The 25000-nt window shown below is 39.4% G+C and overlaps 1 protein-coding gene across 1 annotated transcript in view; it reads right to left on the minus strand.

The window, feature by feature from the left end:
* LOC137657267 (uncharacterized) overlaps nucleotides 1-25000 on the minus strand; it is a 100345-nt gene that overhangs the window by 42828 nt on the left and 32517 nt on the right. The window contains exons 3-5 of the mRNA XM_068391604.1: nucleotides 9573-9665; nucleotides 9064-9133; nucleotides 8750-8858 (exon numbers count right to left, since the gene is read on the minus strand). Coding sequence (XP_068247705.1) covers nucleotides 8750-8858; nucleotides 9064-9133; nucleotides 9573-9665 — 272 coding nt within the window. The remainder of the gene's footprint in view (nucleotides 1-8749; nucleotides 8859-9063; nucleotides 9134-9572; nucleotides 9666-25000) is intronic.

The raw sequence follows: 25000 nt of genomic DNA on the forward strand, positions 1-25000 counted from the left end.
CCATTTTTAACAATCATAAAACCACCGAAAACATCTAACAAATCCCAAGTTTCGATTCTGACAAATCGTACAATGGATTTAGAGAAACATCACTTTCACAGAAAATACTTCAGGAGGAGGATGAACATGAGAATTAATCTATCATCACTCATTAAAATAAATTCGATCATCAGATCTGTTGAAATGTGCCAAATTAATAAGAAAGGATTATATGATTGATTGATTGGCTTTTCCATAGCCCCACTTTAACCTTATCCCTTTGAAGGGTTGTGAATTATTCAATTCTGACCAATCTATTTTTTTCTTGGCTCGTAGTTATCTTTAGGGACCGTTTAAAATTGCGATTATTAAAAGGTCTAAACGTCCATTCATGAGTACTACTTGTTATGAAGCCAAAAGTTTTATAAAGTCCTCTAATCTATTATGGCTAAATCAAAAAGCATTTTTTTTTTTTTTTGGTTACAGAAGAACCACGAATCGGGACGTAGGCTTAGATTTTAATCGACAAATGACGTAGGAACGAGAACCTCATTTATATAATTTTCTTGAAAGTATCATATGATTATAAGAGAACAAGTTGCATAGTCATAATATCTGAAGAGTTTTGTATGAATCTACTCTTTCTTCTATTACTTAAGGTCCTTTGTAATTGTATGCATTGAAACGAAACTTATGTATTATTAAGATTATAACATTTCTTATTCACTATTTCAAAATATGGATTACGATTATCTATCCAAGATATCAGTGATAACTCATACAGAGTTTTTAAAGTAATTTGCTTATAAACATTATTTAATGAAGATTTCTTTTTATTTATAACTATAGTCAATTTTTTTTAGCGAGGCAGATTTACAACGACTCGCAGCGGTGCCCTTTTAACGCGGAAAAGTTTCCTGATCGCTGATTGGTTTGAATTATCTTGTCCAACCATCAGCGATCAGGAAACTTTCCCGAGCTAAAAGGGCACCGCTGCGAGTCGTCGCAAATCTGCCTCGCTAAAAAAAATAAACTATAGTATCGTTTTCCCCTTACTACTATAAACTAAATAAAATATCCTGGATCTGCTGTGAGAAGATTTTACGTTTTCTTATTCTTATTAAAATAGAAGTAGCAATCGGATCCACTTTTGCGTAAGTATAGAAAAAATATAGACTAATACAGACAAGATAAAAAAAAAAATGTATATTTAAAGTAATATATTGATGACTGCATTAGAAATATTATGAAACTCGATAACAGCCCAACGACATATGAAGAACGGTGAAGTTTGAAGGAAAAATCATCTTGGAAAGTCAAAAGAGAGAGAGAGAGAGAGAGAGAGAGAGAGAGAGAGAGAGAGAGAGAGAGAGAGAGAGATCTATTATGCTCCATAATTTCAAAATGGCATCTAAGATATGAAAAAATCGTAGAATGAGACGAGGAGATCATAGCGGATAAATTAACAATTGAAATAGAATAAATGTTATGCACTGAAAATTATGTTTTATTTATGAATCGGGGATTTTGATAAAAACTTAAAACCTATTTTTCTTTATATTTCAACAAGCTGCAAAGGGAATCGAATTATCCATTACTATTTTTGAGCCTCTATGAATTTAATTTAAAGCATGTGGTATTTTACGCAATGCTTCTTTTTTTTTTTTTTTTTTTTTTTTTTTTTTTTAGATTTTTAGGTGCATATTGTAAGGGTACAGTGGAATTTCATATGAATCGTTTTATTTATGATTATATGACACTGAAAGGTAGATTTTGCTTTTGAAAAAATTATCCTTTGGTGTGACAGTCTTTTTTAATGTAATCTCCCTCATATCTGTGTTCTGACGGTGTCAAGAACTTTTTTTTATTTATAGATAGGCCGATCAATAGGTTGAATAAGGAAACATTCATAGAAAGTTGTAATAACTTTTATTATCCTCATGATAAGGTACACAATAATAGATTAATACTGTTTCATTCTACCGTCCTGGATTCGGCCTCCATTCTGAAAAAATGCCGGTTTTTTTTTTTTTTTTTTTGCAAGTATCTTGCAAACATGGATTGCTAAGATATACCGCCTAGCATGGTAATAATGATAATGATAATAATAATAAATGACTTAGAAATTTAAAGTATTTTTTTTTTTTAATATTGCACGTAAGAAAAATTACCCCGTGATATTCGGGCACAATAAAAAAAATCCTAACATTTTCGCACCTCTGGCAAAAAAAAAGAAAAAAAAAATATCTAATTTATTTTATGTATCGACACATTTCTGCTATACTAAGGGATAGCGGAAATGTGTCGATTCATAAAATAAATTAAATATTTTTATTTTTTTTTTTGCCAGAGGTTAGAACCTTTTTTTATCATTATTATTATTACCGTGCTAGGCGGTATATCTTAGTAATCCATGTTTGCCAACGGTTGTACTCGTATAAGCGGATGAGCAAACTTGGTGGAGTAATGAGAGCTTTGGGTGTGGAGGAAATGTCCCCCTAAGTCTCGATGACGTCACTGGCAACAGAGTAACGGATTGGGTTTAAGGCAATGGACAAACTGTCTCTTCGGCTTTTACTCCTGATGCCTGGTGGTTGATCTTACTGGAATTAGTATGGACCGGCAAGAGTCACTTGCCTTAGTTAAATAGGTACTGCGCATCACAAGGAACTGGATATCGTTTGATGTATCCTCTAGGGATAAAGTTAGTCATGGAATGAGAAGATGAAAGAATGGCCCCTAGTTCTGGGGGTAGCAGGGTGCTAAGAATCTCCCGGTTTATAAACACTAAAGAAAAATTGAGAATTGGTAATTGGAATGTTAGAACAATGAATCAGATTGGGAAGTTACAGCAAGTGGAGAGTGAATTTATGAAATATAGTTTGGATATCTTAGCCGTAAGTGAAACATGTTGTAAGGGGATTGGTAAGGAAACTTTAGACCAAGGAATATATATATACACACACACACACACACACACACATATATATATATATATATATATATATATATATATATATATATATATATATATATATTTACTCAGGAAGATCAGATGGAGTTGGAAGAGAAGGGGTAGGAATGATAATGACAACAAGAGCAGAAAAGACATTAACTGAATGGAGAGCTGTAAATAGTAGATTGTTAGTAGCAAAGTTCAAATCAAAGCAGTGGAATATGAGTATTATACAGTAGTTTGCTATGCACCAAAAAATTATTCCCCCGAAGAAAGGAAGGATGAATACTATGAAGGACTGTAGAGTGTAAAAGATGAGATCCAAGAGAGAGGCATGGAAACTGTGATTGGTGACTTCAATGCTAGAGTTGGAAGGAATAATCAAGGGATAGAGAATGTGATGAGTATCGAGGGCCTAGGCGAAGTTACAAATGAAAATGGAGCACATTTCATAACAATCTTGTCATTAGAGGTACTCTTTTTCAACACAAGAACATCTAAAAATATACATGGACTTCACCATGTGGCAATTACAAAAATCAAATAGATCACATTGCCATTAATAAAGAGAGAAGGAGGACTGTAAGAAATGTAAGAAGCTATAGAGGTGCAGTTATTGCTATTGATCACCAGCTCCTCATATCCACATTAAAACTAAAACTAAAAGCACCCAATAGAAAGGTAGATAGAATACCTATGTTTGAGGCAACTAAGCTTTTAGAAGAAGAGCACCGAGAAATATTTAAAATTGCATGTAAGAATCTATTTGAAGTCTTAAAGGCTTTAAGAGATGAAGCGCAGACATTTAATGAAGAATAGTGTGATATTAGGAACACAAATCAGTCAGTTGGTAGTGCAGTCTTGGGACACGCAATTACAATGAGAAGCCAGTAGATATCAAATTATACTTAGGATGCTATAAAAAAGGAGACATAGACGGAAATTGACTGTTGAAAGTTTTCGAGGAAGTAATGAAAATTACAAGGTGGAGCATGCTAAGTATTCCAGTATTGATAGAGAAATTATAAGAAAAGCCAGGGGTGACTGGAGAGAGTATTTAGACAGTAAAGCAGACGAGGCTGACAAAGCTATGGATTCAGGAAGTGGCTATGTTGTAAGAATTGCTCATAGAATTATTATTAAAATCTCCATGTGGGCAAAGAAGAAGTATCTTATACCCATCAAAAAGAGAGATGGATCTGTTATAACAACAGAAGATGAAGTAAGACAACGTTGCATGGAACACTTTAGTGAGGTTATGAATAGGAGATATGAACGGAATATTTTTATTGATATACCTGAAGCTGATGAAAGACCTTGGTGTGCCCATGAATGAATTCAGTGTGTTTGAAGTCGAATCTATCCTAAAAAGAAAGAAAAAAAAAATACAGATATGGAAAGCCTCGGGATACGATGGAATAACTGCCGAGATGATATTGGCCGAAAAGGAAGTGACTCCCAGGCTACTTACAAGATTATTTTGTAGAATGTGGCAGGAAGAGGCAAAACCTGATGAATGGGAGCTAGGAGTGTTAGTGAAAATGGCAAAAAAAGGAGACTTGACTGATTGCAATAACTACAGTGTGGCGGGATGTCACAAGAAAAACCCCACACCCTTGAATCTCTCTAACTGACAAATGTCTCTCCAGCACAAACTTTCCCCTTACGTTATCAACTGGACTCTTAGACAAAAAGGACACAAAAAACAAAACATAACCTTAATACTATATTCATTAAAACTAAAATAATCAAAAAAAAAAAAAAAAACCTTCCACAATCAAATAAACCCTCAAAATAAATAAAACTTAAAACTAAACACTAATGAAACTTAAACTTAAATCTACCACAACCCTAACTTCAAAATACAAAACATATATATATATATATATATATATATATATATATATATATATATATATATATGTATATATATATACATATATATATATATACATATATATATATATATATATATATATATATATATATACATATATATATATATATATATATATATATATATATATATATATATATATATATATATATATATATATATATATATATAAGTGGACACAGACACTCGTCCAACTGAGCCAAACAGTCTTAAATAAAGGCACACTGACACAGCTCGGTGGCAAAGCTTTTTTTTTTTTTTTTTTTTTAGTGGTGAGGGAAACAACCTAGGGAAAATCAGACTCTTGGTGGTTAAATCGTCGTCATCATCATCATTATCATTCAGAGAAAATTCCTTCAAACAGCCAAAGTCATTACCGATTGTATCCAAATTCAAAAGAGCAGTCAGTTTCACGTTCCTTAGTACAAGCCAGGTCGTTAACAATCAATTTCACACAAAAGTTCTCTCTAAACTAACTAACTAATCTATCGGACTATAATCAAAGATAAATAATAAATTGTTCCTATCATTCACAATCACGACAAGTAATTATAAACAAAACTGTACTTACTCAAAAATAAACAAAACACTTCCACGCTGGTCGAAAGAATAATAATGATAAAGTAAATCCAGCACTCACACAACTGCCTCAAGTTGCAGTCAATCAAAAAAGCATTTTCCTAAGACAAGCACCACTGTCATAACCTAGCTAATACATAAACAACAATCTCATTTATACCAACAGTCTTTCTCACAACAAACAATCGATACACTAACTACCTCTCTCTCTCTCTCTCTCTCTCTCTCTCTCTCTCTCTCTCTCTCTCTCTCTCTCTCTCTCTCTCAGGATTTGACAAAAAACAAAAAATAAAAATAAATAGATATAAAACAAAAAATAATCCTCCACATTCCTCCCCCCTTACTTTGCCAAATCCTTCTCACACAACACTTACATTATTTTTTTCATAACCCAGTCGCAGTCGGGAACCAGACCTCTACTCCGAGTAACTGGGCCTTCATACACTCTCTCATTCACTTCTTCCTTATCACAATCATTCGCTACATTAACACTATTCCTATCTAAATCCTTATCATCTAATATATCATGTACAATCCCATCTACCTCGTTCTCATATGGCTCTAGAATTACACTCATTTCTGTAAACAGTTCATCCATTTCATCAAAAACATTCTCAACTTTAGCAAAAGATTCATTCATGCTACTTATCATTCTCCTATCTCTCATTCTCGCATTCATCATCCTTTCTTTTACATCATCTAAGGAAAAGCCACACACACTATAGGTATCATTCATACTCAGCCATGATTCATCTTTATTAACACATTTATCTTCCACACTTACTTGCACCCTTGTCATACTTATTCAGATTCCTATCTATACCTATAAATTTCCCTTGCACTTTCTCCTCACTTGAAACTTTCAAACACCTCTTTTACCTATATTCAACTAACACTAATTGTTTACTTTCTAGCCCTAACTTCTCATGCATACTAGGTTCATACTTACTCATTTCCAACCAATTATTCATCCCATTCTCACGAACATTGATCCTATTCCTTCCACACACACAGGAGAACTCACCCAGCTGAACCCTCTTACACTCTAGTTTCCCGAACATCCTGGCTGACTTATGACTTAATCCCTTCTTCCTACATACCCTAGCTACATGCCCATCTACACCACATTCAGTACACTTACCCTCCGGCTCCTTGCACAGTCTAGCATAATGACCATCCTTATCACAATTACCACAAATCACATTCATACGATTATTACGACATCCAATCGCTATGTGCCCAGTCATACCACACCGATAACATTTTACCCCTTTCTCTTTCTTGCACTCGCTAATTCTATGCCATACCTCACCACCTCCAAAACAAGCACCTAGAACCCATCTACATTCATTCTTCTTATGTCCCACTTTCCCGCATCTATAACACTTTTCTTTACGGATAAAACTACCTGGCCTACCTCGCAGCACACTAGCACTCCTATCTCTCCAAACCTGATTCCCTTGCCTAAACCCTTCATTTGTCCTTACAGGTATTCCCACATTACTCGCCCTAACACTCCTATCTACTACACTATCAGCTACCCTCATCGGTTCTCTCATAACAGCATCTCTAAAACTAACAAGTTCTGGCACACTTTCCTCCATTCCAGTTCTTACACTCACAGATTTGCTTTCTTTCATACACCTATTCAACTCATAATCCTCAACTATCTCTAAAATATCATCCCATGTCAGTCTTTCTTTTGTCCACCTCATTTTCTCCTTCTGTTTCAAATTAATAAACTCAGCAACATTCTCAGGTACAGTAGTCAAAAACTTCCTCATTAACTCCTTATCCTCATTTATACCCTCATCCCCATACTTCTTCCTAGCTAAAGTTTCCAACTTACATACATACATTGATATTGCTTCTCCTACATTCATCCGTGTTTCATCAAAATTATTCTTACGCTTATACCTAACACTTCCTTTCATACGTTTTACCTGCTCAATTATTCTCTTTTTCACACTTTCATAATCAACATCCACTTCATTCTCACTATCTTCACTGCCTACTCCCTTGTTGCCTTCTTCCTCATTTGAAGATAATGAATCCACTTCAACATTTAAATTCCTATTCTTAACCATTCCCTTCTTACCCTTTTTCTTTCTTACCACTTTCACTCATTCACGATCATCCTCACTCTCATACTGACCTTTCTTCTTTTCCCTCTTCTCATTGCTTTTACCTTTCCTTTCATCTTTCCTCTCACCTTTCTGTTCATCCTTACTATACCTAGTCCCTTTAACTTCACTATCACTATTACTATTACTATCACTATCACTTCTTTTCCCATTATCTCTTACCTTAGCCTTCTCTTCCACTATCAACCCTTTACTCGAAGCTGAGGACACTCCTCCGACTGCACCTTCACCCATGTATATTTTCATCATTCCCATTACCTGCCCCATCATAGCTTCCATTCGTTCCTCATTCTCACGCATCCTTATCTCAACACCCTCTTCCACTGTCTCTACAGTTCCCTTTAGCGCTTTCAGTTCCTTTTGTATCTCCTCATTCTCACAACTTAACCTCTTATTCTCATGCAGTAACTTCTCGTCACTCTCCTTACTCAGCCGCAATTCCTCCTTCAAAACCCTTAATTGCTCCTCCATTTTTCATCAACCTTAATCCTAATTCCGTCCTTCGTCTAAGAGTCCAGCTTCCAATCCTACCTCGGCAGTCCCTGTTCAGGCGCCAAAATAATGTGGCGGGAAGTCACAAGAACAATCACCACACCCTTGAATCACTCTAACTGACAAATGTCTCCTCAGCACAAACTTTCGCCTTACGCTATCAACTGGACTCTTAGACAAAAAGGACACAAAAACAAAACATAACCTTAATACTATATTCCTTAAAACTAAAATAATCAACACAAAAAAAAAACCTACCACAATCAAATAAACCCTCAAAATCAATAAAACTTAAAACTAAGCACTAACAAGACTTAAACTTAAATCTACCACAACCCTAACTTCAAAATACAAAACACACACACACACACACACACACACACATATATATGTATGTATATATATATATATATATATATATATATATATATATATATATATATATATATATATATATATATATATATAAGGACACAGACACTCGTCCAACTGAGTCAAACAGTCTTAATAACGACACACTGACACAGCTCGGTGGCAAAACGGTAACCTTTCCCAATGCTCAAAGAACTTTTTTTTTTTTTTTTTTTTTTAGTGGTGAGGGAAGCAATCTAGGGAAAATCAAACTCTTGGTGGTTAATGCGTCGTCATCATCATCATCATTATCATTCTGAGAAAATTCCTTCAAACAGCCAAAGTCGTTACCGATTGTATCCAAAATCAAAAGAGCAGTCAGTTTCACGTTCCTTAGTACAAGCCAGGTCGTTAATAATCAATTTCACACAAAAGTTCTCTCCAAAGGAGGAATTACAGCCTGCAAATGAAAAAAAGAAAAATACTTACGAACACTCCTAACTAACTAATCTATCGCACTATAATCAAAGATAAATAATAAATTGTTCCTATCATTCACAATCACGACAGGCAAATATAAACAAAACTGTACTTACTCAAAAATAAACAAAACACTTCCACGCTGGTCGAAAGAATAATAATGATAAAGTAAATCCAGCACTCACACAACTGCCTCAAGTCGTAGTCAATCAAAAAAAGCATTTTCCCAAGACAACCACCACTGTCATAACATAACTAAAACATAAACAAACAATCTCATTTATACCAACAGTCTTTCTCACAACAAACAATCGATACACTATCTCTCTCTCTCTCTCTCTCTCTCTCTCTCTCTCTCTCTCTCTCTCTCTCTCTCTCTCTCTCTCTCTCTCTCAGGATTTGGCAAAAAACAAAATATAAAAATAAATAAAAAGAAAACAAAAATCAATCCTCCACAACAGGGGCCTAACACTTACGTCAGCCCTCATGAAAATTTATAGTATGCTTATTCTTAAGAGACTGGAAAGAAACATCGATGAAAAGCTGAGAGATGAACAAGCAAGATTTATAGTCCGTGGGCTGAGGGGGCTCACCTTGCAACCCCCTTTAAAATTGACAAAAGTGGATTTAGGTTGTAGCTTTTGATCCATATTTTCATTTTTTTAATGTTCCCATTGAAAAAATAGGGACTCACTACCACTACTGGGTCACTTTCTTCAATGACATCATCGAATTTTGCTGCTGCCAATTTTGGAGTAGGGGAAACCAAATTAGACATAACTCCGGACTGAATGGTCAGAGAAAGATAAATGACATATCAAAATGTTTGCTTTTGGCCTCTCTAACAGATAAAATGATTATGTTTAATAATTAGGTCACCAGAGGTCAAAAGGTCACCAAATTTGGGGTCAAGTGAAAATTTTAGGCACCTCCATAAATGTAACCACAGGACCAGCCAGACCAATATCTAATGACTTTTTCTGCCTTATTTCATCTCTAGAGACATCAAGAAATAGAATGATACCCATTAAGTGTACTTATTGGCCAAATCATGGAAATGAGATGTTATGTAAAAAGGTCAATTTTCAAATTTGTCGTTTTTTAGCCTCAAAATCGTAAAGACTGATAAAGCTCATGACTCTTTTTATAGAGGGGCTACGGAAATTATTTTGGTGTGTTTTCCCAGGTTTTGGGGTCAGAGAATCCAAAAAAAGTATTCTCAACAATGTCAACTAATTACATCATACTGAAATTCAAGATGGCCGCCACTCTGGACGCCGTAATTTTGACTTGGCTATAACTCCTCCATGCAGCAAGAGAGATAATATTAGTGTCCTCACCTAGGTTCTTGAGATCACAGCATCCAATAAAGGCAGTCTCAACAAGTCTGTCAGTAAATTTGGGGAAAGTCACATAAATCAAAAACAGAAATGCTTTATTTGAAGGTTACGAAAATCAGGAATGAAATAAATAAAACTGTACCAACCGTGTGTCACACAATTGTACATAATTATTTTGTATATATTATGCTTGTATCTGCGCTCTTCCATTGCACTAAAAAGAACCTGAATGATCATATCTCTGGTTTTGCTCTGAACATTGTCTGTCTCTCGAACATGTTATGTCCTGTTGCCTTGAGGTTTTGTATATAAAGAAGAGTGTTCCTTAATAAAACTCAGTTGATTGCATCCTGCCTTTGAGTTCACAACCCTCACTCGCCACCGTCACATTGGGGACCCCGGAAGTCGACTCGCTCCCACTGCCTTCCACCCCCACCTCCCTCGCCCCTCCATCGTTGGTACTATGACGGAGAAGGACTCTACTACAGCAGTTGGCGCTGCGGCCGCCCCATTGAAACTTTCACCGTTCGCCAGCGGAGAAGCGTTTGCTTGGTTTCAGCGCGCAGAAGTACAGTTTCATATCAGGGGCATGACTCGCTCAACCACCAAAGCGGATTATGTTCTCGCGGCGATACCCGAGGACACCTTCCCAGAAATATCCGACTGGCTTTGTGAACAAGGAGACACCCCAATAGCGTATGATGCCCTCAAAACATACCTTCTGCAGCAGTACTCGCTGTCGCCAGCCGCCCGTATAGCAAAGCTTTTTCAGCTCTCGCAACAACCGTTGGGGACCAAAGGGCTTCGCTTGCCCTCAGGGAAATGACCAGTATCGCTCGCCTTCAACCTGCCGCAGACGGCTCTCCTCGTGAGGTGAACCTACTTCGTGCCCTTTGGATACGCCCTTTACCCGAACCTATACGCGCTTCCATACCCGATGTCGATAGTTTACCCATAAAGGACTTGGTGACCAAAGCCGACGCCCTTATGGACAGCCACTTCAAGACCTCCATCAACTCTGATGCCTATTCAACGTCAACCGAAGCTGACATGAATGCCATAGGACATACACGCCTACCCCGTGACGTGCCGAAGCGGCGACAAAGCCGCCCACCACCCACCAATCGCTCGAGCCCCAACGAACGACTTCTACAGCCACTTACTACCTCCCATCCGCCACAGTTTTGCTACTACCACTTCAGATTCGGGGCAACCGCGAAGAAATGTGCCGAGGATTGTCAGTGGCCAAAAAACGTGTAAGTAGGCCATCGCTTGTGGCGAAGGCCTCCCATGTTTCTAATCTTTTCTTTTTACACGATGCAGGAACGGGCGTGCGATTTTTGGTAGACACGGGTGCTTGTCGTTCTCTTTTGCCAAGGAAACTCTTCAAGGCACGACGTAGTCTGTCTACATCTGCCGACGTCCGCTTGGTAGCTGCCAACGGATCTGCGATACCCACCTGCGGTTACGAGAACCTCACATTATCATTCGGAAACGGTAAATTCAATTGGAAGTTTCTCGTTGCTGACGTCACAATGCCAATCCTCGGTGCGGATTTCCTCTCTCATTTCCACCTTCTGGTCGATGTCACCCACCGACGATTGGTCAACGCAGACTCGTACTTGTCGACACCTCTTCTACCCGCCCCCTCTAACCTCGCTCTCCACATCAGCGCACCCACGGATGCCTACGCCCACCTCCTCACGTCGTACCCAGAAGTTTTCCGTCCAGAACTTCGCCAAACGCCCACGGTTCCTGCCAAGCACGGTATTTATCACCATATCAAGACGACGGGACCCCCAGTCTTCGCAAAATTCAGACGTCTGGCACTGGAACGATTGGCAGCCGCCAAACAGATGTTCGCCGAAATGGAGAAAATGGGCCTTTGCCAAAAGGCCTCCAGCCCATGGTCGTCACCCTTACACATCGTTCTGAAGAAAGACGGCTCCCTCCGTCCGTGCGAGGATTACAGGCGCCTGAACATGCAAACAGAACCGGATCACTACCCCCTCCCAAACATTGCCTATGTGACCTCCTACCTGCACAAAGCGAAGGTTTTCTCTACGCTCGACCTCCTGAAGGGGTATTATCAGGTGCCTATGAACCCAGAAGACATCCCTAAGACCGCCATCACCACTCCGTTTGGTACATACACCTTCCATTACTCCTGTTTTGGCCTTCGTAATGCTGGGGCAACGTTTCAACGTCTCATGGATGGCATCTTAGGGGACCTCCCTTTCTGTGTATGTTATGTGGACGACATACTTGTGTTCTCCTCCTCAAAAGAGGAACACCTCCGTCACCTGCGCATCGTGCTCGACCGCCTGCAACAAAACGGCCTTGTAGTCCGGTACGACAAGTGTACCTTTGGTGCCAACGAAGTGTCGTTCTTAGGGCACCGTATCACACCTGAAGGAGTCCATCCCCTCCCTGAGAAGGTAGCAGCCGTTCAGAACTTCCCCGCTCCCTCAACCGTCAAACCTCTGCAGGAATTCTTGGGCATGATCATCTATTATCACCGTTTTCTGCCAGCCATTGCCGCCACTCTTGCTCCCCTCTACGCCTCCCTCAAGGGCAAGCCAAAGGACCTGAAGTGGGGTCCCCTTCAAGAAGCAGCCTTCTGCAATGCAAAGAAGGCCCTATCAACTGCTGCGGCTTTCACTTTTCCTATCCCACACGCCCCTCTCCTTCTCTCCACCGATGCCAGCGACGTCGCTATTGGTGCAGTACTCGAGCAGGTGGTCAAAGGCTCACCCCGCCCATTGCCCTTCTTCAGCAGAAAACTGTCCAAGGCAGAATCGGGTTATTCTACCTTTGATCGAGAATTGCTGACGGTGCACTTGGCTGTCCGTCACTTTCGCCATTTCTTAGAAGGTACGCCCTTCGTCATTCGCACAGACCACATGCCTCTGGTGCACGCCTTCACTCGACAGTCTGACGCCTGGTCCGCCCGTCAACGCCGACATCTCTCCGCCGTGGCTGAATACAATTGCACCCTCCAATACGTCCCTGGGAAAATGAATCCCGTTGCCGATGCCCTGTCAAGAAACACGTTGGCTGCCGTTCAACTGGGATTGGATTACAACGCCCTGGCTGAAGCCCAACGACAGGATCCAGAGTATCAAGCTTGTAGGACATCCTGCACGTCCCTCCGTTGGGAAGATTTTCCCCTCAAAGACTCCAACACCACCCTCCTCTGTGACGTCAGTACTGGTAGACCGCGACCTTGGATTCCTGCTCCCATGCGCCGACAGCTGTTTGATTTCATTCACGGCCTTTCACATCCCTCGTGCCGTTCTACTGCACAGCTGCTGAAGGCAAAGTTCATTTGGCACGGCATTTCTAAGGATGCTAAGGATTGGGTCCGCGCCTGTACTTCTTGCCAAACTTCCAAAGTACATCGACACACGGATTCAGGAGTGGGCACCTTTCCTCAACCTCAGCGTTGTTTCGCGCACATTCACGTCGACGTTGTAGGCCCCCTACCCACATCACAAGGACATCGTTACCTGTTTACCGTCATCAACCGCTCCACTCGTTGGCCTGAAGCCATTCTCATGGAAACTGCAACGTCCGCCTCATGTACATCTGCCTTACTCTCTGGATGGATTTCAAGATTCGGTATCCCTGAGCATATTACTTCTGACAGGGGAACCACTTTCACCTCTCAAATGTGGACGTCATTAGCGAATCTCCTGGGCATCACCCTACATCAGACAACGGCCTACAACCCCGCTGCCAATGGAATGGTTGAACGTTTTCATCGCACCCTCAAAGCAGCTTTGATGTCCCGCTGCAAGTATTGCAACTGGTTTACTCAGCTTCCCTGGGTCCTCCTGGGACTAAGGACCACTCCTAAAGACGCCCTCGACATCTCAGCAGCTGAAATGGTGTATGGCGACCCGTTTGTCGTCCCTGCCTAATTTTTTCCTTCTACAACCTCCTCCGACGATCTCCAGCGCATACGTCACGTCGTGGGAAAATTTACTCCGTGCCGCCAGACTTACAAGCCCCCAGCGAAGCATCACATACCAACGGACTTGCACTCTGCAACGCACGTCTTCCTGCGCAACGACACTAGCAAGCCACCACTAACGCCCCCTTACACGGGCCCTTTCCTTGTGATCCGACGCAGTCCGAAAGCATTCCTACCAAACATTCGGGGCAAAGAAGACTGGGTCTCCATTGATCGTCTAAAACTTGCTTATCTTCTGCCAGATGACCCGCCTACAGTTCGCCTCTCTAGATCAGGGCGCCCTATTTAACATGTACAGTATGTCATTTTTAGGGGGGGAGCCATGTACCAACGGTGTGTCACACAATTGTACATAATTATTTTGTATATATTATGCTTGTATCTGCGCTCTTCCCTCGCACTAAAAAGAACCTGAATGATCATGTGTCCGGTTTTGCTCTGAACATTGTCTGTCTCTCGAACATGTTATGTCCTGTTGCCTTGAGGTTTTGTATATAAAGAAGAGTGTTCCTTAATAAAACTCAGTTGATTGCATCCTGCCTTTGAGTTCACAACCCTCACTCGGCACCGTCACAAAACTGTACATGAATGTACAATATACTCATATGATGCAAGACCTCATTGGGAAAATTCACACTGTGTTGCTTTGGACTACAGAAAAAAGTCAACCTATGCAAGGTATAAAGTTTGATAGTCTACTTGGGTACCTTTGGGTCCACTTTTGATTAATGGAAAGGCAATTATTGGAAATATCTTGTGATACAAGGGAGGTCCTTGGTCCTTCGACCCTGAAATCTACCATCTTGTTATTTGAAACTTTCTTAGTCCAAGTCAGACCCACTATCATCACTTTCAGAGTTATCATCAAAATTTCCATCACTTTCATTGTTTTCATCTAGGCTTTCATCATCAGACGTCTCATCATCGTCCATCGTCTCAAGTATATCAGCCATACTTGTAGTAAGTGCAGTTCCCTTGAACCAACAGGGATCTAGATTTCCATCCTTCATTATCCAACCCTGATCCACAGCTGGATGAGAGACCTCAGGTTTGGGATAATGGGCACGCTTCCATATAGCACCCTGATAGTTCACCTCCTGATATGCTCATTTAGACACTCTTGGTGGCTGAAGAGATGAAAGATCAACATTTTTATTTGAATCCTACGACTGCCCACTACACTCTAACTCGAGCATTTGGTATCGAAGCTGGTCAACCTCCTTTGTCTTAGTTTTGGCAGAATACATGGTGCAGGTGAAATCATCAAGAGCAAGGAATATTTCATCGGTTACCCCCCATGAATCCCTTAGGCAACGGAAGACTTCTTGGTACTTTGGACATTTCTGTAGAATTTGCAGCGGTTTTAACTTGACAATTCCTTTAAAGGAACAGGTCATATTGCATCTACTGAATGCATGCAGACCAAGGAAAGCAGACCAAGGAGAGAGGCACAGTAAGTTGGTGTGAACCCTTTCAATAGTTCTGTGACATCTATGAATCGCCTTCTATTCCCAGTGCCAGTATCAAAAAGGAGTTGCACACCTAAGTTTGGAGCATAATACAGAAGCATGAAGAATATGTCACTGTCTGGACTTCGAACCCGAACAAATTTGTATCCTTCATCCTTGGCATAGGTTGAATAGAGAATGACACATAAATCAGTCTCTTCCTAGGTTGAGTCAAGAGATACAATTTGAAATGCAGTGATCTTCTCATTGTCTGCCCTGAGTTCGTACGCCTTGCCCTTACAAACTAAGATAAGCTTCTTCTCTACCTTCGGTATATTCTCCTCCGTGCACCAAACCCTCAAGAGTAATTCAATGAGCTGAGTTTTATTGTCATCATTACTCAAGATCTCTTTCCAGTTATCTGGTTGCCTTGTGTTTTCTCCACTAACCAAACGTTTTTCTCCTGAGCCAAGATTTTATCTCTCCAGGGATTTTATTGAATTGGGAATGTAAGTGTCAGTCCTGAAAATCACGCTGGATTTCCCAGATGTAGAGACGGACAAGATGTTTTGACATATCTGTTTGAATGTTTTTGGCATTTCCTTCATTGAGTGAAATACGGTATTTCCATCTTCTACATTCATGGTATCTTTGTCAGGAGGAATAGCGGAATCATTCGTGTCTTTCACTAAGTGGTGGAATGCCTTGGTTCTGTCTGTCTTCAGAAGATACCCATCTGATGACTCAAGTGATGATGGCACAGGCATGAGTGGGTATCGTAGAAGTTCTTGGACATCCAATTTGTGGTTTTGAGACTTGACCAACAACTTGAATGTGACATTCCCCTGCTGTTTGTACTCCGCTGTTTTGTTACTTGATGTTTTCACAAGTGCTTTCTTGCCAATGACAGCGAAAGTCTTCAGCCTCTGTTTGGGCAATGGAGCAAAGAAGTCATCATTCTTCTTCAGTGTCTCTGTAATGAATGCGTTCTTTGCTTGATCTTCCTAGCGGCTTTCTCACTCTTCTGGATCTGTGATGAACGGGTATCACGATGCCTGCTGTCTCTGCTGCTTTCGCCCCCTATAGTCACCATCTGTAGCATCACCTCTAGGTACCTTGTATACTTGTAGAAGTGCAGTTCCCTTGAACCAACAGGGTTCTAGATTTCCATCCTTCATTATCCAACCATGATCCACAGGTTTGGGATAATAGGCACGCTTCCATATCGCAACCTGATAGTTCACCTCCTGATATGCTCATTTAAACACACTCGGTTTACATGCCCAATTCAATAAAATCAATGGAGAGATCAAATCTTGACTCAGGAGAAAAACATTTGGTTAGTGGAGAAAACACAAGGCGACCAGATAACTGGAAAGAGATCTTGAGTAATGACAACAATAAAACTCAGCTCATTGAATTACTCTTGAGGGTTTGGTGCACGGAGGAGAATATACCAAAGGTAGAGAAGAAGCTTATCTTAGTTTGTAAGGGCAAGGCGTGAAAACTCAGGGCAGACAATGAGAAGATCACTGCATTTCAAATTGAATCTCTAGGCTCAACCCAGGAAGAGACTGATTCACGTGTCATTCTCTATTCAACCTATGCCAAGGATAAAAGATACAAATTTGTTCGGGTTCAAAGTCCAGACAGTGACATATTCATACTTCTGTATTATGCTCCAAACTTAGGTGTGCAACTCCTTTTTGATACTGGCACTGGGAATAGAAAGGAATTAATAGATGTCACAGAACTATTGAAAGGGTTCACACCAACTTACTGTGCCTCTCTCCTTGGTCTGCTTTCCTTGGTCTGCATGCATTCAGTAGATGCGATATGACCAGTTCCTTTAAAGGAATTGTCAAATTAAAACCGCTGCGAATTTTACAGAAATGCCCAAAGTACCAAGAAGTCTTCAGTTGCCTGGGGAGTCATGGGAGGTAACCGATGAAATATTCCTTGCTCTTGAGGATTTCACCTGCACCATGTATTCTGCCAAAACTAAGACAAAGGAAGTTGACCAGCTTTGATACCAAATGCTCGAGTTAAAGTGCAGTGGGCAGTCGTAGGATTCAAAGAAGAATGTTGATCTTTCATCTCTTCAGCCACCAAGAGTGTCTAAATGAGCATATCAGGAGGTTGCTATATGGAAGTGTGCCCATTATCCCAAACCTGAGGTCCCTCATCCAGCTTTGGATCATGGTTGGATAATGAAGGATGGAAATCTAGATCCCTGTTGGTTCAAGGGAACTGCACTTACTACAAGTATGGCTGATATACTTGAGACGATGGACAATGATGAGACGTCTGATGATGAAAGCCTAGATGAAAACAATGAAAGTGATGGAAATTTTGATGATGACTCTGAAAGTGATGATAGTGGGTCTGACTTGGACTAAGAAAGTTTCAAGTAACAAGATGGTAGATTTCAGGGTAGAAGGACCAAGGACCTCCCTAGTATCACAAGTTATTTCCAATAATTGCCTTTCCATTAATCAAAAGTGGACCCAAAGGTACCCAAGTAGACTATCAGACTTTATACCTTGCATAGGTTGACTTTTTTCTGTAGTCCAAAACAACACAGTGTGAATTTTCCCAATGAGGTCTTGCATCATATGAGTATATTGTACATTCATATACAGTTTTATTGTATTTCATTCATGATTGTCGTAACCTTCAAATAATGCATTTCTGTTGTTGATTTATGTGACTTTCCCCAAATTTACTGACAGACTTGTTGAGATTGCCTTTATTGGATGCTGTGATCTCAATAACCTGGGTGAGGACACGAATATTATATCTCTTGCTGCATTCATGGAGGAGTTATAGCCAAGTCAAAATTACGGCGTCCAGAGTGGCGGCCATCTTGAATTTCAGCATGATGTAATTAGTTGACATTGTTGAGAATACTTTTTTTGGATTCTCTGACCCCAAAACCTGGGAAAACACACCAAAATAATTTCTGTAGCCCCTCTATAAAAAGACTTATGAGCTTTATCAGTTTTTACGATTTTGAGGCTAAAAAACGACAAATTTGAAAATTGACCTTTTTACATAACATCTCATTTCCATGATTTGGCCAATAAGTACACTTAATGGGTATCATTCTATTTCTTGATGTCTCTAGAGATGAAATAAGGCAGAAAAAAGTCATTAGATATTGGTCTGGCTGGTCCTGTGGTTACATTTATGGAGGTGCCTAAAATTTTCACTTGTCCCCAAATTTGGTGACCTTTTGACCTCTGGTGTCCTAATTATTAAACATAATTGCAATTCGTCTATTTTATCTGATAAAGAGGCCCAAAGCAAACATTTTGATTTGTCATTTATCTTTCTCTGACCTTTCAGTCCGGAGTTATGTCTAATTTGGTTTCCCCTACCCCAAAATTGGCAGCAGCAAAATTCGATGATGTCATCGAAGAAAGTGGCCCAGTAGTGGGAGTGAGTCCCTATTTTTTCAATGGGAACATTAAAAAATGAAAATACGGATCAAAAGCTACAACCTAAATGCACTTTTGTCAATTTTGAGGGGGGGGGGGGGTTGTGCAAGGTGAGCCCCCTCAGCCCACGGACTATTAGAAAAGGTCGAAATTGAACTGACTAAATTTTCATTTTGAGACATGTATAGCAAAACGTAGTATATAGAAATCCCCTTTTGATGGCATTTGTGGACTATGAAAAAGCGTTTGAATGTGTGTACCGGCCAATTTTGTGGAGAATCCTGTGTTATTATGGAATTCCTCTTAATTATGTGAATCTGATGAAATCTCTTTATGAGCATAGCAAGTGCAAAGTTAATGTTAATGGAGTCCTATCAAATGATAGGAGAAGGATTGGACTGAATTGGAGACAGAAATTAAGCAGACCTAGAGTGTGCTGATGATGCTGTCATTTTAAGCAGAACACCACATGATTTGCAATTATTACTTATCAGAATGCATGAAATATCACATGAGGTTGGACTGAAGATAAATAGAAGAGAGACAGATGATGAGAACGGAGTATTATAATTTTTATTATTATTATCACTTGCTAATCAACAACTCTAGTTGGAAATGAAGGATGCTATAAACCCACGGGGTCTAACAGGGAAAATAGCCAAGTGAGGAAAGGAAACCTCGAAAAATAAAATATTTTAAGAAGAGTAACATCATTAAAATAAATATCTCCTACATGAACTAGAAAAACTTTAACAAAACAAGAGGAAGAGAAATAAGATAGAATAGTGAGCCCGAGTGTACTCTCACGCAAAAGAACTATAACCCAAGACAGTGGAAAACCATGGTACAGAGGCTATGGCACTACCCAAGACTAGTGAACAATGGTATGATTTTGGAGTGTCTTAGAAAAGGTGATTACCATAACTAAAGAGTCTCTTCTATCGAACCCATGAGTAAAGTGGCCACTGTACAATTATAGTGCAGTAACTCCTTGGGTGAAGAAGAATGTTTGGTTATCTCAATGCGGTCAGGTGTATGAGGACAGAGGAGAATATGTAAAGAATAGGCTAGACTATTCGGGTGTGTGTAGGCAAAGGGAAAATGAATCGTAACGAGAGAGAAGGATCGAATGTAGTACTGTCTGGCCAGTAAAAAGACCCTATAACTCTCTAGCGGTAGTATCTCAACGGGTGGCTGGTGCCCTGGCCAACCTACTACCTATGCAATGGAAGATGAAATATCATTGGAAGGAGAAAGGATTAATGAGGTAGAATCTTTTACGTATTTAGGAATTATGATCTCCAATACAGGGTCTTAAGAATTAGAGCCTAGAAAAAGATTTAAAAAAGCAAACCAGATAAAGGCTAGGTTAAGTAAAACTTGGAAATATAATCGCCTGATTAAGTAAAACTTGGAAATATAATCGCCTGAAATTACATATAAAAATGAGGCTATATATCATGTTAGTGAGATCGGTGTTACTGTATGGATATGAGTCATAGAATGGCAATGAAACAATCTCCAATAAATTTAGTAAATTTGAGAACAAAACCCCCAGAAGGATATTGGGAGTTAAATTGTAGGACAGGAGGAGAAATTAAACTATAAGAGAGATTACTCGAGTGCCATATTTGGATGAGATCATGATGAGGGGTAGATGGAGATGGTTCGGTCATGCTCTTCGCACTCCCCAAGAGAGATTAGTTCACCAAACGTTCAGCTGGACTTCACAAGGCACTAGAAGAGTTGGAATGACCAAGGCTTACATGGATGAAGGCTATGAAGCACGAAGTAGATGATGAATGGAGAAGTATTGAATTAAAAGCTCAAGAAAGAGACGACTGGTGAAATAGCCGCAGGAGGAGATGATGGTGATGATGATTATAAGAAACTTGGCTATAACCCTAGTGGGAAAAACAAGAAGCTATAAGCCCAAGTGCTTCAATAAGGAAAAATAGCCCAGTGATGAAAGGAAACTAGGAAATAAATAAACTACAAAAGAAAAATAAACAATCAAAATAAATATTTCAAGGACAGTAACAACATTGAGTTAGAACCTTCACATATAAACTATAAAAACTGAAAAAAAAAACAAGACGAAGAGAAATAAGATAGAACAGTATGGCCAAGTGTACCCCCAAGCAAGAGAGCTCTAATCCAGGAAAGTGGAAGACCATGGTACAGAGGCTATGACACTACCTAAGACTAGAGAATAATGGTCTGATTTTGGATTGTCTTCCTCCTAAAAGAGCTGTTTACCATAGCTAAAGAGTTTCTTCCACCCATACCAGAGGAAAGTAGCCACTAATCAATTACATTATATGAAGAAAGAAGAGAATGTGGTTAGAGTAGGCTAGATTATTGGATGTATGTGCAGGGAAAGACAAAATGAGCCGTATGTCTGGCCTTTCAAAGGACTCAATAACTCTAATGGCTGGTGCACAGGCCAACCTATTAACTAACATATTGTTATTTTTCTTTTGTTTCAGGACTATGAGGTGAGACAGTTAACCTATCAGTGATTCTGCAATGTGGAAAATGCCATCACTGAAGAAATACTTCATTTGTTATGGACAGCTTTCTGAGGGTGAGACTCGAGATGTTAAAGAGAATGTTGTGATAGACTGTCACCACAGGCCAACAAAACACAGGCGGTGGCGCCGCCTGGTGCCAAAGTATAACCAGTTGCAATGTCCATTATACACACACACACAAACACCCACACACACACACATATATATATATATATGTATACACACACACATATATATATATATATATATATATATATATATATATATATATATATGCATATATATATATATATATATATATATATATATATATATATATATATATATATATATACTGTATATATATATATATATATATATATATATATATATATATATATATATATATATATATATATATATATATATATATTGAAGCCTTGAATACAAGTTTATTTTGGAGGTAAGGCAATTTACAGCCAGTATATAGTTAAAATAAGAAAATAAAATCAGGGGCATCAAAGTTATGCAGTATGGCACCAAGGCATTAGCCTTGGTCAATTTGAGGCTTGTATGTATGTATGTACATATGTATGTATGTATGTAAGTATGTATGTTTTATGTGTGTGTGTGAGAAGAGTGGTAGTGGGTGTTATATGGTGCTATATGTTTCTGTTTATTTAATTTACCATTCTGAGAATTTCACTAATTTAAAATGTATAATTTTTATTCTTTAAAACCGTATTGATAAATACTCTGCCTTTTTCTGCGGGATTCATAAACTGATCGGCTGTAAAATACTCTCCACACATTAGCAATTTTTTGGTTCTGATACTGTAACTTCTACCCGATCTAGCACACTATGATGGCATAAAAAATTCTGGCACAATGAATATTCTTTTCACGTTGTGTACCCATTTCTTCTACCTGTGAATTTTATCAAGTAAATCTATTTTGAGCCTTGATGTTTAGTTAAACAGAATATTCATATGAGGATTATTTTAAGAGTATAGAATATGTTTATCTTAATTGAGAAATATATTATCGAAAATATGCATGTTATCGTAATCTATATTTTACTTCAAACACAAGACCACTCTTAATCGTCCAATACAATGAAAATTGAATAGCTATGCATGTAGGTGGTGTTACAATTACATGTTTTCATAAACTTTAACAGGTTTTCACCACCGTCATCGTGTAGTGTTTTCATTATATAGTAGCACCACTTCACATATCAAATATCAATCACGTAGATATCTACTATTACGGGTTAGATAATATCTATTATAGATACACTTGAACGTGTTGTATGATTTTAACTTGTGTTGCTGGTGCCTGTTATAAATTATAATCTACTCAACGATTGCACCCCATAGTTTATTATTGTATTCTAAATATACAATATTCAGCGTTATTTCAAATTCAATACCTTATCATCATGAGCTAACAGTTAGATCAACCACTCTGACTACTGTCAGTACAGACGCCCTTCAATCGAGTCTAATGCCACCCTGACACTAGCACGAATTTGCGGCATGCATTGCCACGAATCGAGTCATGCCAATGCGCAAACTAGAAGTAAGCTGGCGTGAAGTGTGCGTAAACCCGTCGTGACATCCTGGCATGTCGTGACGAGAATTTTAAAATGTTCAAAATTAGGTCACGAAAAAGTTTCGCGACCGAGTCGTGAACTATGCGCAAACAGTTCATGAACTTATCGTGACCTCGTCAGAACGATGCGGGAGGATGCGTGCCACTGCGTGTCAATGCGTGCCATGCCATGACTGTCACGAACTGCCACAAATAGTTCCCGAACAGCTTACGTCGAGTTCACGAGTAGTTGACGACATGTTCACGAATATGCGTGGGTTGCAGCGTGGCCATGCCTTCCCACTGACATAGTCACGTGTACTTCATGCATTGATGGCACGAGCAGTTCACGACTAGTTTACGCACTTCACGAACAGTTTGCGCATTGCACGAACAGTTCACGATCAGTTCACGAACAGTGCATGAGCAGTTCATGACTACTGTGCGACAGTGGCGCTCGCGTCGGTGTGGGGGTATATATAGAGCTTTTTGGATGCTTCTCAGGTTTTGTTAAAGTTTTTATAGTTTCAATAGGAAATATTTACTTTAATGTTGTTATGTTTAGAATATTTTATTTTTCCTTGTTTCCTTTCCTCACTGGGCTATTTTCCTTGTTGGAGCCCTTAGGCTTATAGCATCCTGCTTTTCCAACTAGGGTTATAACCTAGCTAATAATAATAATAATAATAATAATAATAATAATGATAATGATAATAATAATAATAACTGATGGAATCTCTCTCTCTTTCTCTCTCTCTCTCTCTCTCTCTCTCTCTCTCTCTCTGTGTGCAGGCAACCTCGTATTTTTGTCAGTTGAAAAAAGTTATAAGCGATTTTCTCAAAGTACTCACGCTATTCGTACTTTCGATTTGAGTGTAATTTTATTTTATTCGCATTAATAGGGAAAACGTTTATATATTGTTGTTGTATAAAATATAATATAATTATCATTAACTTTGTGCTAATTGTGTCGTTCTTCGAGGTGGGGTTGCCTTTTGTTGCTCTTCTGCCTCTGCCAGCCTTTTCAGCTGCTCTTCAACAATGACTAGAGCAGCTGCCAGGTATAGGAATTTTCTCCTCTTTGCAATGGTGTCTCTGACACTAAGCATGTTGTCTCTTCCAAAGCCAATCCAAAAATGACCAAGGGTTGGAGAGGCCCCGTTTTTATATGGTGTGGCCAAGTCGGCAGGACACCGTCCAAATTAAGCAAACTTGTCGTGCCAATGCGGGAAGTGCGCAAACTATGTGTGAACTCATCGTGCCAGTTCGTGTCAATGTGGGCACGAACGGGCACGCATTCGTGAACTATTCGTGAACTCGCTGTGAACTCATCGTGAACTATGGGGGAAATAGCCGTGAACAGTGAGGGAGCCTCCCAGTTCGTGCCTCAAAATGGCACGACAAATTCGTGGCCAAAAGTCGTGCAAGTGTCAGGGTGGCATAACATTACCAACACAGTCGTGGCAATGTTTGCTTTAATAGGAGATGTGAAAAATAACATTTCTGGGCTGTTCGTACGTGAACTTGTGCAATTATATGCACAGCACCTACGACTTGGGTGCGTCCTTCCAACCATTTTTGTTGTAGGGTTATACTTTGATGCTTGGTGGCAGCACTAGTATCATGATTGCAATCACCCATAGGTGTTTACAGTCTTTGTTTTGCTAGTGTGTGCTGTATCTATAGCATAAGAAAAATAGATAACATTCACTGATAGAATGGCTGACATATGAGAAAGAGTATGAAAAGTGAAAGAAGGTATATATGAAACTATCCAGGTAAGCCAGAAAAAACTCACGTGGCTACAACGTC

Source organism: Palaemon carinicauda, chromosome 18 (genome assembly GCF_036898095.1).
Source record: "Palaemon carinicauda isolate YSFRI2023 chromosome 18, ASM3689809v2, whole genome shotgun sequence".
Lineage (NCBI taxonomy): Eukaryota > Metazoa > Arthropoda > Malacostraca > Decapoda > Palaemonidae > Palaemon > Palaemon carinicauda.